Source organism: Muntiacus reevesi, chromosome 18, assembly GCF_963930625.1.
Source record: "Muntiacus reevesi chromosome 18, mMunRee1.1, whole genome shotgun sequence".
Classification (NCBI taxonomy): domain Eukaryota; kingdom Metazoa; phylum Chordata; class Mammalia; order Artiodactyla; family Cervidae; genus Muntiacus; species Muntiacus reevesi.
Window position 1 is genome coordinate 33,749,677 of NC_089266.1, and position 13,425 is coordinate 33,763,101.

Here is a 13,425-nt window from a genome sequence, read left to right on the forward strand (position 1 = left end):
AAGCCAGATGAGGGAGGGGCTCCCTAGGGTATGCGATCAGCTGGTATACAATTCTATGATTGGTTGATGGCAAAGGAACGGAGTGATGTCATAGGCGTTAACACCATCAAACCCCAGTGGGTCTGGGGGCTACCTGCTCATGATTATGTAATTAATAATTATCATTATTATAATTAATAATTATCATGTAGTTAATTTCTTCCATTGGTGGTGGTTTTAGCATCTGTAATAAAACAACTCGGGAAATGTGCATCAGATACTGTGACTTAAGTACAGGAGGAGAGGAGCTGAAGCAGAGGATATGAGGGAAAGGCCTGTTCCGGGGAAGGCCCCATAGCACCCTGCTCAGTTATGTTTGGAAGTGTGCTGGCCATCTCTCCTCTGCGCCTCACTTGGCCTGAAACTCCCTTTCTCTTCCCTGTCCTCCTCTGTTTCTCTTTCAAGTTTAAACTCAGGTGTCATCTCCCCCAGGAGGCCCTTCCCTGCACATCCTCCACCCTCTCTCCAGAGAGCTAGGGCCCCATGTCTGTGACCACCCGCTGCCCGCCCCCCCCCCCCCCCAAATCCTGGGGACATGGCCATAGCAGCATTTGCAGAACTATCAGTGATGTGATCTCAACGTCTCTATAGGGCTCAGGCCCTTCTCCATCCTCCCATCATTCAGCATGGGAACGACTCACAGCAGGAGCTCTCCAGATGTCTCCTGATCTTCTCATCCAGCCTCCGCCTCTGCAGGATTTCACCCCTAACCAGAGCTCCCTTTTTCTGGGGCAGCCTCTGCCCTGGAGGAGCCCTCTATGGGCTGAGAGCTCTGTACTGAGCTGCGATTTCCAGACAGGATGCTCTGTGTTTGAGCTTCGAGCTCCAGGGTGGACCTATTTCCTTTTCATGTATTTCCTCTTTCAAAGTCAGTTCCTTACGACGGTTTCTATTTTGAATGACCTCTTTAAATAACCTGGTTGTGGGATTTTTGAAAATCTAAACACCCCAGTGAGTTCCCTTTTACCTACAAGGTAGTTGCTAATGGTAACATATTTTTGTTCTCAATAGGTCAGAAACAAAAAGCACAGAGAGATTAAGAATCACGTCCAAGATCACACAACTAATAAGTGGCAGAGCCAGGATAGGAACCGGGGTGCTCTGGGTGTGGAGTCTGTGCTTTGACTCTCTTCCTGGGAGATTCTTGTACACCCTGCCCAGAGACTTCTGGCAGCCAACCCTCCCAGTCCACAAAAGTCCAGCAGAAATGCCCGGATGTGCTTGACCTCCTCAGGTTTACTCTGTTTGCATGCATACATGCTCAGTCATGTCTGACTCTTTGCAATCCTACAGAATGTTGCCCACCAGGCTCCTCTCTCCTTGGGATTTTCCAGGCAAGAATACTGGAGTGGGTTGCCATTTCCTCCTCCAGGGGATCTTCCCGACCCCGGGATCAAACGTGGGTCTCCTTCATCTCCTGCATTGGCAGGCAGATTCTTACCACTAGGCCACCTGGGAAGCCCTTCGACGCTGTTGTCAAAGTGAAAGTCGCTCAGTCATGGTCGACTGTTTGTGACCCCATGGACTATACAGTCCCTGGAATTCTCCAGGCCAGAATACTGGAGTAGGTAGCCTTTGCCCTTCTCCAGGGGATCTTCCCAACCCAGGGATCGAACCCTGGTCTCCTGCATTGCAGGTGGATTCTTTACCAACTGAGCCACCAGGGAAGCTCAAGAATACTGGAGTGGGTAGCCTTTGCCCTTCTCCAGGGGATCTTCCAGGGTCTCCTGGAATCGAACCAGGGTCTCCTGCATTGCAGGTAGATTCTTTACCAACTGAGCTATCAGGGAAGCAGTTCCCTACAGTTTGACAGCAGGAAGGTGGATCAGCCCTGCCTACAGTGGCGACCTTATCAAAAATGCCCAGGCCTGGGCTGGACTGCTGATCACTTAGATCAGAATCTCTAATTTTATGTTTGGGAAAGGTGGTTCTATGCTTGAAAGAGGTGGAGACTAAGGCTCTAGAAACTAGAGCTCTGTGGTAGTGGATCACCCAAAGCTGCTGTCCACATGTGGAAGTGGCCAGTGACCAGAAAGGCCCTCAGAGCCCCATCGGGAACCCAAGATGCTCCATCTTCTCTGTCTAGGGGGAGGGGCCTCTCAGGAGCAGCAACCCCCCGCCCCCCGCCTCCGTGTTCCCCAAGTCATGGATTGGAGGGCTGCCTCAGGGCTGTTTTCCTTTGGTCCTGGGTGTATTCTGGAGAAGCCACAGGGCTTTGGGTTTGGAAGGTGGGGTTTCCCAAGCAGAGGATGGATCCCTCCTGCCTATCACCGGTCCCCTGGTACAAACTGATACAGGCCTGGTCTGACTCACAGGAGTAAGTTGCCACTTTCTAGACCTTCTGTCTCTGCCCCAGGGAAATGATCTTGTATACAATTCAACTAATAACTGGGCTTATAAAAACCTGGAAGTATCCCCCAATTCCACACATAACACGCCTGTCAGGTCACTGGAGCACCTGGTAGGGTCCAGCCGCAGCATCCCAGGTTGTTTTTGAAATTAAGGGCAACAGGTTGGGAAAAAGAACTGCACAAATGATGGGCAAGTCAAGGGCCCGGGCAACCTAGAAGCCCTTTCTGCGGGGCTGTCACTGCTCAAGAGTCACTTGCAGAAAGAGAGACGGGGGCCCCCATGAACTGGGCAGGAGGTGTTGGCTGGGCTGCCGGTTACCAAGGTGATGCTCCCTGAGCTGTCTCTGTTGCAGGTGGTGACAAACACCTTCCGGACAGCCCACATCCAGATCCAGAGCCAGGACCGGAGGCTGCTGACCCTGTCGCTGGACAAGGACAGCTGCCGCACGTACAAGGATGTGGTCAGGTGAGGTTGGGCCCCACAGCAGCCAGCCCCTCCCCCTCCTGCCTCGAGCCCTGAACACCTTGAAGGGGGTTTGGGTCCTGTGCCAGGCAGGTGTCCCTGATGGGTATGGACTCAGGTGAGGACTTAAATCCAGGCAAAAGAGCACTTGAGTGGCTGAAGGTAGGCAGCAGCTGAGATGACACTGTCCCAAATCTCCTCTGCAGACGCTCAGCCTGCAGCCCTTGACCCATCCCCGGGGGCTGGCACTGTGCCCCACCCCCCCAAAACACACACACACACATACACAGACTGCCCTTCTGAGGCAGTTATGCTGCAGTTAATGTGACCCTTACTGGTGTCACCTGGGAGGTGTATTTGGGTCAGGCAGGCACACAGAGTGACCCACCTGGGCACGTCCTCTCCCTGTGTTCGCCCCAGGCTGCTCTTTCTCGTTTTGACTCTTCCTCAGCTCTCATCGGCCCCTCCCCCTTGTCTATACCCGACAATAAAGGGTATGCTTTAAAGGTATATTGTCTATACCTTTAAAATGCCCAGGCAGATCTGACCCCTGAGATGGGTCTCCTGAGCTGGCCTCTCTCTGCCCATAGGTTCGAGGTTGCTCCCTGCCCAGAGCCGTGTTCCGGGACCCACAAATCCAAGGTGCTGGGGCTCAGCTCCCACCGGCAGGAGATGGAAAGGAACAAAGCCAAGGCTAAGCCTCTTCTGATGCCCATCAACACGTTCTCTGGCATCGTCCAGTGAACCCGAAGGGGAGCCCGAGGGTGGCGGGCTTGAGAGAAAGGATACACTACCCGTCCCACCGCAAACACCCGCCCCAGTGGCTAGAACAAGGTTCCCTGGGGTGGCTTCCAGCGGCATATAGAAGCCAGCAAGTGCGACGGAGCACAGGGCGGATGTGGTGGAGCAGCACCCACACAAAGGCCTGAGAAGGCCATGACCAAGCGGTGTACACAGAACCCAGCTCCTCAAGCCCGCGTCCACTCCTGCGTGAATTTCCAGTTACCGCCTCTCCCGCTATCTTCTCCCACTCAGGCTGAAACCAAGATGAGAGCTGTGGTCCGGGCCAGGGCCCGGCAGCCTGGGGAAAACAAGAAGCAGGCAGCGGCAGCCACAACCCTCCCTTCCCACCCAGGCTGTTCCTTCAGCCCTGCGACCACTCCTAGGCGGGCGTCTCTCCCAGGTGAGAGGACATGTCAGATTCAGTAAATGCACACTAAAGTCTTTCTGCTTTCATCTAATATCCAGTAATTCTTGTATTTTATTTCATTTAATTTTTTTCTTTTTGGCCACCCTGCCTGACACATGGGATCTTAGTTTGCCAACCAGGAATCGAACCTGCGCCCCCTGTAGTGGAAGCACAGTCTTAACCACTGGACCACCAGGGAATTCTCAATATGTGTTATTTTAACAGACAGCGGAGGCACGACTTAGTCTAACCTGATGAATCTGTTTAGCTAGGTGAGAGCTTGGTGAAACGCTCACTGGTGTGTTCTGTCCACCTGCCCAGCTCCCTCCTCATTCACGTTTACTGAGGGCCTCCTGACCAGTGCTATTGCCAAAGCAGAGGTGGGAATGCAAGTTCATTTCAGAGGAGCCAGAGATAAAAGACATCAGATTTCTTGGCTTTGAGTTCAACAGTGTATATCCAGATGTTAAGTCCATACCTATCACCCAGGCATGGTGACTCTGGGATGGAAGAGTCCCTTCCAAGTTTGGGACCCAAGAGTAGAGAAGTAGGCACTTCTCTTATGGCCTCAGTGCCCCAGGAGTGGGGGGCAAGTCTGAGCACATTCTCAGAGCCTAAGGAGATGGTGTAAGAGGGGCCGCCTGGGGTGCTTAGGCAGATGGATCCAAGAGTAGCCTTAAAGAGAGCCCCTGTGTCTCTGTGGGCATGGGAAGCCAGTTAGGTTTTTCCCAGGTAGCTGATTGCAGACAAGCCCCAGGGGTCTCACTGTGAAAGGGGAGAGGTGCAGCCGTGAGGTGGCAGCAGGGACCCCAGGACCTGATGCCCAGATATGGACTGTGGATATCTTGATGGACACCATGTGGCGAAGGCCCTGCTCTTCATTGGCAGTCGACCTTAAGCAGCTAAGATGGAGGGGTCAGTGAATGTGCAGTCCTCCACTGAAGCTGCCCCCTGAGGAGCCCAGGGAAGAGGGGGGAACTAGGAACAGCCCTGAATGTGACTAAGGTGACTTTAAACTGGAAATGACTGGCATCACTGAACATGGCTAGATTTTCTTCTTCTGTCATTGGGGTGATGTTAATTGATTCATAACAATTTGGGCAACGAGTACTAGATTCTTGAACTAAATGTTTGCAGGGTTTACTCAGAGTTAAGGAGGGCTCTGAGCCTTCCCCCAACAATCTCCCCACCAGCTTACAAAGAAAGCATGTGGTAGACCAAATTCTGCTGCACATTTAGGTGTGCATTGGCAAGTAGCCCCCTCATCCTCACCCCCAGCCAAATTAGGTGCTCTGAACAAATCTTGCTTGAAAAGTTCACCAAACAGCTCTTGTTGAACACTGGGCCTTCCCGGAGTAAAGGCTGCTATTCCAAAGGGTTTGGGCTGCTGGAATCTCTGGATTCTAATACCCTGTTCACCAAGGGAGGAAATGCCTCCCAAAAAAAATTATAAACAATCCATGTGACATGTGAAAGTTTGCCAATATCTGTCGGGATAATTAATAAATCCACTTCCGTTGATCTAAGATTGTTCACGTGCTAATATTAATGCCTCTGGAGTATGACTTTTGGATGAAATGTCAGCTAGCCACCTCTGGCATGTGTATCCCCAAACTGGACAAAAGGCACTCTTGGGGATAATTTAAAACCATCCAGGGACTTCCCTAGCAGTCCAGTGGTTAAGACACTGTGCTTCCAATGCAGGGGGCACAGTTGGATCCCTGGTTGGGGAACTAAGATCACACATGTGGCCCAAAATAAAAACCGATCCAGGACATGCATAATGTTGGTGGGGTCGGGGTGTACTGGAGGGCTGCCTGGAGGAACTGCCACCTCAAATCCTCCCTCGGCTGTCAGTCCCTCTCAGGGAATGTCTCCACTGGAGAAAATTGTGTTGCCTAAAGTCATGCCTCTTCCAGGGGCAGCTCATATCCAATCAAACGGTTCTAGGCCCTGGGGACAAAAATAGCACTTTGATTCTGATGGGAGAGAGACAGTCGACAAGATAAACCCCTGAAATAGAAGCCAGTAGTGTGTCTGACAGGGACTCTGCTGTGGAGGAAAATAAGCAGGAAGGTGAGCGGGTGAGCCTGGGGAGGGGGCAGGATTTGTCAGTGAGGGTGACAGGGACGGTTCCTGAGGGGGAACTGGATGGTCCTTAATCAGGGGGCCAGTGAGTAAACACCTGAAGAGTATGAAAGCGGGGGCGGGGTGTCGTATCACGGCTTCCATTCTCGCTCCCCAAGTTTTCCTTGCCTCTAGCAGTTCAGGGAGGTAACTCAGCCTCGCGGGCAGCGTGGGGCCCTGAGGGGCGGCCTGGAGCGCACCCCGCAGGCCCCAGCCCGCGAGCCTCCCGCACCTGCGCACGCCCCGCAGGTGTGTGCGGCGGAGGAGGCTCCGTGGGACGTGGCAGGTGCGCCCCGCAGGTGCGCAGCCCCCGCCCCCGAGGTGCGGCGTCCTCCGGGCGGGGCCACTTCCGGGCCGGTGGCCGGACGTGGGGGCGGGGGCGGCCGTTGACCCGGTGACCGCGGCGCCGCCGGAGGCTGGAGGCGCCCTGCGGCTCGCTCCCCCGCCTCCCTCCTGGGGACAGGACGCGGCGGCCGCCGCCCGCCCGGGTCTGAGGGAGCCGGGCAGCCATGAGCGCCAACCCCCAGTGGGACGTCAGCAGGGCGCTGAGGGTAGCCAGGCTCTTCCACCTGGTGTGTGGAGTCCGGGATGCCTGCGTGACCCCGTTCCTGACCCTCTACCTGCGGCAGCTGGGCCTCGCCGCGCCCTGGGTGGGCATCCTCATGGGAACCAAGCACCTCATCGCGGCCTCCTGGGCTCCTTTCTGTGCCTTCCTGGCCAGAAGCCACCAGAAGCGGAGGGTGCTCCTGACAGCCTCGCTGCTGGGCTCGGCGGGCGCCAGCCTGTTTATGGTCCTGGTGCCGCCCCTGGACAGAGACCCAGGGGACCGCCGGTGTAATGGAAGCCACAGCTTGACCGCCGAGGGCCCACCACCGGGGGTCGCACTAACTGGGACTGTCACCTTGGCCTCAGAGCCAGCCTCCAACTCCGCAGCCGGGGCGCTCAGCCTCCCACGGGAGAGGAGTTCTGGAGTCGCTGGAACCCGTGGCTTCGGAGAAGGGCCTGGGGAAAGTGGCCAAGAACCTTTCAGTTATCCACCCAGCTCCTCCGTGGGTTCCACCCAAGGAGCCAGGAACAGATCCGGAGTTCTCCATCCTGACACTCCAGGAGTCACAGATTCTCCCCTCAAAGGTGCTTTTAGAGTGGTCAGTCCACCACTACCTCTGTTTGCTGGGGGCACAGCGCTGGCAAGGTCAGCCAACCAGTCAGCAGCCAAGGGGGACAGCAGGGACCTTGGCCTCTCCTTGGAAGGGTTGCAGTGGACTTTCATCGTCTCGCTGGGCTCCGTGGTGTTCTGGGAGCTGCTGACGTCCCCTCTGGAGCAGGTGGCCGACGACAGCCTCTACGAATACTTGGATTTTGTGGATGCCACCGACCGCTACAGAAGCCTATGGGTGTGGAGGCTGCTGGGCACATCCGTCGGCGTGTGTGGCATCGCGGCCTTGGTGGGCCCGCTGGACTGCTTCCTGGCGGCCAGTGGCCCTCGGGGCGTGGTGCACTTCTATGGCTACTCCCTGGTCAGCACCCTGGCTTTACTGGTGAGCATCGCCTTTCCCGTCCCTGTCTGCCGGCGGCGGGAGCCCAGCTACAGGACAGTCAAAGCCCTATCCCTAGTGGTCGGCGACCCCCACCTCACCGTCCTGGCCCTCACCATCTTCTTGACAGGAGGTGCCACCAGCGCGGTGCAGAACTTCCTTTTCTGGCAGATGAAAGACCACGGGAGCAGCGAGCTGATCATGGGTTTCTCGGTGGCCCTGGGCTTGCTGGGGGAAATTCTGCTTCATCCTTTCAAAGCTCCGCTGCTGAGGAAGCTGTCCAGGGTGGGCACAGTGGGGCTGGGGCTGGGCTGCCTGGCGGGGCAGCTGCTGTATTACTCATTTCTCTGGAACTGGTGGTCCGTCCTGCCCGCTCAGATCTTGAGCACCCTCAGCCACGGGGCTCTGTGGTGGGCAGTCACCACCTCCATAGAGCACCTGGCCACTCCTGGAACAGAGAGACCCCTGAGCGCCCTGTTCCGAGGCCACGTTTGTGAGAGCGGGGCCAGCCTGGGCAGCTTTGTGGGGGGCTTCGTGGTGATGCGCTTCAGCCTGCCTGTGCTCTTCCAGGCCTGCTGCGTCCTCCTGTTGCTCTGGCTGGCCTTGTTCCTGTCCATCCAGCCCAGACTCCCCCAGGAGCGGAAAATCAACTACTCCAAGCTGCTGGCTGTGGAGGCCAGTGACACAAGTGACTCTGAGCAGGGGACCGAACGGGACTGGCTAGTGAAGGCCATGAGGGAGGAGCACTCTGACTGGAGGGGCTGAGAGACAGAGCCAGGATGCACACTGGTCCGGGAAGGAGCCGGATGGATGGACAAGACTCAGTCTGCTGAGGGCAAAGCCCACGAGTCCCGCAGGGCTGCAGGAAGCCCTGGGAGAGAGAAGCGTGTCTGTGCTGAAGCTCCACAGGTTCATCTCACTGCATGATTTTCTTTACTTTTGTAGTAAAAGGAGATTCATCTTTTGGCCATTCAATCTTTTGAAAATAATGGTGCAAGAATACATTTGCTATAAAACAAAAAATGTTCCCTCTGTAGTCACTCTATTGGTGATGGGGTTTGGAAAAGCTTTGCATGGTTTGTTGTTGATTTCAGCTGTGGCTGAAGTGCTCAGATGAAGCTGATGGGGCCGGGAAGGCGATGGGACCTGCAGGGTTCAGTTAGCAGAGGGGGCCACGACTTTGGTGAGTCATGTGCATTCCTGTAGGTCCTAAGGCATGAGCCCTATCCTATAGGGTAGGTCAGGATGGTAATGAAACCAAAACTCTTCTCTTTGCCTATCTCTCTCTGTATTGATATACAAGTGCCATACTCACACCCAGATACTTAAGTCTCCAATAAGAGAAAGTGATGGGAAGTGTAATGTGTATTGGATGGATGTGGAGGTGAATAGGTTTTCATTCTTACTCTCCAGTGTGTGTGTCACCAGGAGTAGGATCCTAGACTCGTCTCCCATATTTTGGTCAGGGCAAAAGTCATTTCACGTCCTTTGGACCCAATTTTGCAGACTCTACCACGTAAGAGCACGTGGAGATTTTTTGCATCTGCTTTGATGAGGGTGCGGCAGCCTCCTTACAGCCAGGATGCTACAGATGGTCTATACTACCCCTAAAGCCAGGATGCTACAGGTGGTCCACATGCTACCTGTGCCATTGGACTGCCCACAACAGCCTTATGAATCAATCAGAATCATCCACTGCATCTTTTAAAAATTTTACTTGACTGTATCGGGTCTTAGGATCGGTGTGCAGGATCTTAGTGTTCATTGGGACATGTGGAATCTTTTAGTTGCAGCATGTGGGATCTAGTTCCCCAACCAAGGTTCGAACCCAGGCCCCCTGCATTGGGAGTGCTGTCATCTTAGCCACTGGATCACCAGGGAAGTTCTTAGAATGTACCCTTTTATGTCCAATTCCTTGCGCTCAGCATAATTGCAATGGTTTCTGACACTAGCTACTGCTAGTAGCTAGTGGAGTCACACTGCAGGTTAAGAAGCACACAGCTGCCCTCAATTCAGACACCAGCCACAAATTTGGGGGTCCTCAGGATCACTCTCACTTCTGACCAACTGTTTACAAATTTGGGGTTCCTACTTTCCTCCTCAGGTTCAATAATTCACTAGAATGACTCCCAGAACCTAAGAAAGCACTGCATGAATGATTACAGTTTTACTGTAGACAAAAGATATAATTCAGAACAGCCAAGAGAAGAGAGTCATAGGGTGAGGTTCAGAGAGTCCCAAAGGTGAAGTGGCCAAGTCCTCTCCCCATGGAATCAGGACCCCTCACCTCTGAGCGCACCAATATCCACTGGGGAGACTCCAGCATCTGTGGTTTTTACCAAGACTCCATTATAGCTGCATGGTTCATTGAGTCATTTAGCCACTGTCCACTTCTCAGAAGTCAGGCTGATGTCACAGGACTCAAAGCCCCAAACTTCTCTTCCAGCATGTGGTTGGTCTATCTGGCATGGCAGCCTTCTGAGTCATTTTATTAGCACTAGGGTCCCTCATTTGTCACTCCATTAACATAAGTCAGAGGCCCGTCCTGAGTCATCTTATTAGCATAAACCAGGGCCTATCTTTAGTTACTTCATTAACATAAACCAGGGGCCCTCCCAGAGTCACCTCATTACCATAAATACAGGTGTGGTCCAGAGAGACCCACCAAGAATAACAAGGACACTCATACCTTAGGAAATTTCAAGAATTTAGAGGCTGTCTTCCAGAAACCAGAGATAAAGACCAGTTGGCAGGCCCAACAGAAAACATCGATACACAAGGGATCAAGACAAGTCAAGCTGAATGTCAAGTGAGAAGTTCAAATAGTATTTCAGGAAGAGCAGGGTAGGCATGATGGTTGAGTGCAGGGAGAAAAAGGAATGGAGATGATCAAATAGACTTGCATATTGAAGGAATGATCAAGTCACAAAGACTTAGACCCAAGATGTATGACTTTAGTAACAAGCCATTGAATCAGTTCAGCTTCATACCATTAAAAGTAAATGAAATTCTTAGCTGGCAGCCAGCCTCGTGGCTATCAGAGATACTGAATTCTAGCACATGTTTGTTCCAGCTCAGAGGAAAGTAAAAATTGGAGGCGCCATTAACCTTTCTGCCCAGGCTGACTTAAACCATCATTTTCCAGGGGAGTTTTGCAGAACACTTGATTTTAGCGGGATGGGGGGTGGGGGGTAGGGGCATTAAAAAAGAATTCTTGGCTAAACAATTTAAGACATGACGTAAATGATGTCACCTCTTAGAAACTTATAATACATATGAGCATTTAAAGACTCTGGAAAGCCCCGTGGCCAACAAATTTGTTTAGCTTTGTCGGCCCTGTAATTCCCCCGAGGTAACAGATACCGCAACCTGCTTCAAGGTGCACAGATCACTATCTTGCAGAACTAGTGTTCCCTAGAGAGTACTTTGGAAAACACCAGTGTTGGTAGTTTTCTGTGTGACGTTTTTTTCCCCAACAATTTTGTTTATTTTTGGCTGTGCTGGGTCTTCGTTGCTGCGTGGACTCTTCTCTAGTTTCAGCGAGCAGGGGCTACTCTCTAGTTGTAGTGCTCTGGCTTCTCATTGCAGTGGCTTTTCTTGTTGCAGAGCACAGGCTCTAGGGTATATGGGCTTCAATAGTTGCGGCTCCCGGGTTCTAGAGCACAGGCTTAATAGTTGTGGCACGTGGGCTTAGCTGCTCCCAGGCGTGTGGGATCTTCCCAGACCAGGGATTGAACCTGCTTTCCCTGCATTGGCAGGCAGATTCTTTACCACTGAGCCACCAAGGAAGTGAGTTTTTGGACTCAGGGAGAAATCTGGGCCCCAACCTGAGTGGCAAAAATCTGGGGTATCCATGCTAAGACAAAGCCATCTCATTAAGTCAGAGCATCCACTCATTTTACAGGAGAAGCAATTAAGGCTCAAAAGGTTAAAATTCAAAACCAGCCTTCCAGCCTCCAGAACTGTGAGAAAACATCTATGGTTTAAACCACCCAGCCCATGGTGTTTTATTATGGCAGCCGGAGAAAACCAATACAGTATGCAAAGGAGTGTCAGAGATGGAGTCAATAATATAGCCCCTGGTTATTGATCAATAATAAAGTGGAGGTCAGAGAAGAAGGAGGTACCAAGGATCATGAATGACTTTGCAATTCTGAACCCATGTGATGAGGGAAAAGGTCTGTAGAAGTGGCAGAGTCCAGAGTGATAGAAAACCAGCACCTAAATCCTAAAAATGGAAGACAATATAGCAAAAACACTCCTAGGCCTGCCAGCTCCCTTCTACAACAGATGACTGTCACTGAGCCCAGGGATACGGCTGTTTAGTGATGCTTGTGATGTGGGGCAGGGCAGAAGGCATTCATAATATCCAAAGGCTTTTCCAGGACTACGTTCAGGAAACCTGACTCTCTTTTCAGCTCTGTTAGGGAAATAGCTTGGAGACGTGAGTTTGGACTGGATTGAAGTTCATCTGGATCCTGGCAGTCTGTGGTCTGTGATGGGAGGGTGATGTGGTGAGGTGGCTTCTGCTACAGAAGCAAAGCTTAACATATGACCCCTCGGGCAAATCACTTACCGGTTGGTCTCATCTTCCAAGTCTGAAAAACAAGATCTTGGTCTCTATGATCTTCTAAGTTGTGCCATCTGATGACATGATCCCTTCCTTTGAGCCAACGTCACGCTGCTTTGGCCCCTCTTACCCAGCAAAGCTGCATGGCATCCTGGAACACAAGGGATGTGGGTTCTGAATGTTTATTTTCATTTCTGAGTCTGGCAAGGAGCCCCTGGTCTGCTGTGCAGCTTGGCCACATGGAGCCCCAAGCCCCAACCCTAGATGACCCCCCTGTCCTCAGAGCCAGGGTCCCAGGGCATGAACCCAAAGGCAGTCCCTGGGGGCTAGAACTGCATGCCTATGGGTAGGGGATCCAGGGCAGGGGCTGGGGGGCCGGGTCTGAGATGTAAGGGGGAGGCCCAAGCAGGCATCTTCAGTGCAGGAAACTTCATCCTTGGTTTGTTTGTTCAGTCGTCAAGTCATGTCCAACTCTTTACAACCCAGCACGCCAGGCTTCCCTGTCCCTCACCATCTCCCAGAGTTTGCCCAAGTTCATGTCCATTGATTCCATCCAACCATCTCATCCTCTGTCATCTCCATAGCCTCCTGTCCTCAATCCTTCCCAGCATCAGGGTCTTTTCCACTGAGTTGGCTCTTTGCATCAGGTAGTCAAAGTATTGGAGCTTCAGCTTCAGCATCAGTCCTTCCAATGAGTGTTCAGGGTTAATTTCCTTTACAACTGACTGGTTCGATCTCCTTGCTGCCCAAGTGACTCTCAAGAGTCTTCGCCAGCACCCCAGTTTGAAAGCATCAATTCTTGGCCCTCTGCCTTCTTTATGGTCCAGCTCTCACATCTGTACATGACTACTGGAAAGACCATAGCCTTGATTATACTAATGTCATCGAAATTCCAGTTTTGCACATGCCAACCATCATAGGCTGCAGCCCCGGACTCCTGTGTCACCTCTGCCCTGTGCAAGGGGCGAGGGTATCCTCTCAGGCCAGAGGGACCATTTTCTAGCTCCACATGGAGTATGTGCAAGAGGTGTAGGCCGAGGGCCATAAGCAGAAGGCTACTGACCCAAACCAAGACTGGAAGTGAGGGGAAGGGGGTCAGCGCACAGTTCAGAAGTATTCCACCAGGGGGCACCAAACTCACAGGGAAATGC

General features: G+C 52.7%; 2 protein-coding genes across 7 annotated transcripts in view; both read left to right on the forward strand.

Annotated features, from left to right (window-relative positions):
* Positions 1-3,603, forward strand: part of PIK3R6 (phosphoinositide-3-kinase regulatory subunit 6) — a 47,843-nt gene extending 44,240 nt beyond the window's left edge. For all 5 annotated transcript variants that reach the window (XM_065910226.1, XM_065910225.1, XM_065910227.1 and 2 more), the window contains 2 exons: positions 2,744-2,856; positions 3,444-3,603. In XM_065910226.1, the coding sequence (XP_065766298.1) occupies positions 2,744-2,856; positions 3,444-3,597 (267 nt within the window). In that variant the 3' untranslated portion in view covers positions 3,598-3,603. The remainder of the gene's footprint in view (positions 1-2,743; positions 2,857-3,443) is intronic.
* A 173-nt stretch (positions 3,604-3,776) lies between these two features.
* Positions 3,777-8,693, forward strand: MFSD6L (major facilitator superfamily domain containing 6 like). Of its 2 annotated transcripts, XM_065910232.1 has the most exons (2): positions 3,777-4,036; positions 7,082-8,693. In XM_065910232.1, exons 1-2 carry the CDS (start codon positions 3,790-3,792, stop codon positions 8,467-8,469), a joined length of 1,635 nt encoding a protein of 544 aa, XP_065766304.1. In that variant the 5' UTR covers positions 3,777-3,789; the 3' UTR covers positions 8,470-8,693. The 2 variants fall into 2 exon arrangements, with proteins under 2 accessions (XP_065766304.1, XP_065766303.1); XM_065910231.1 differs by having other exon boundaries at positions 3,901-8,693.
* The last annotated feature ends 4,732 nt before the right edge of the window (positions 8,694-13,425 follow it).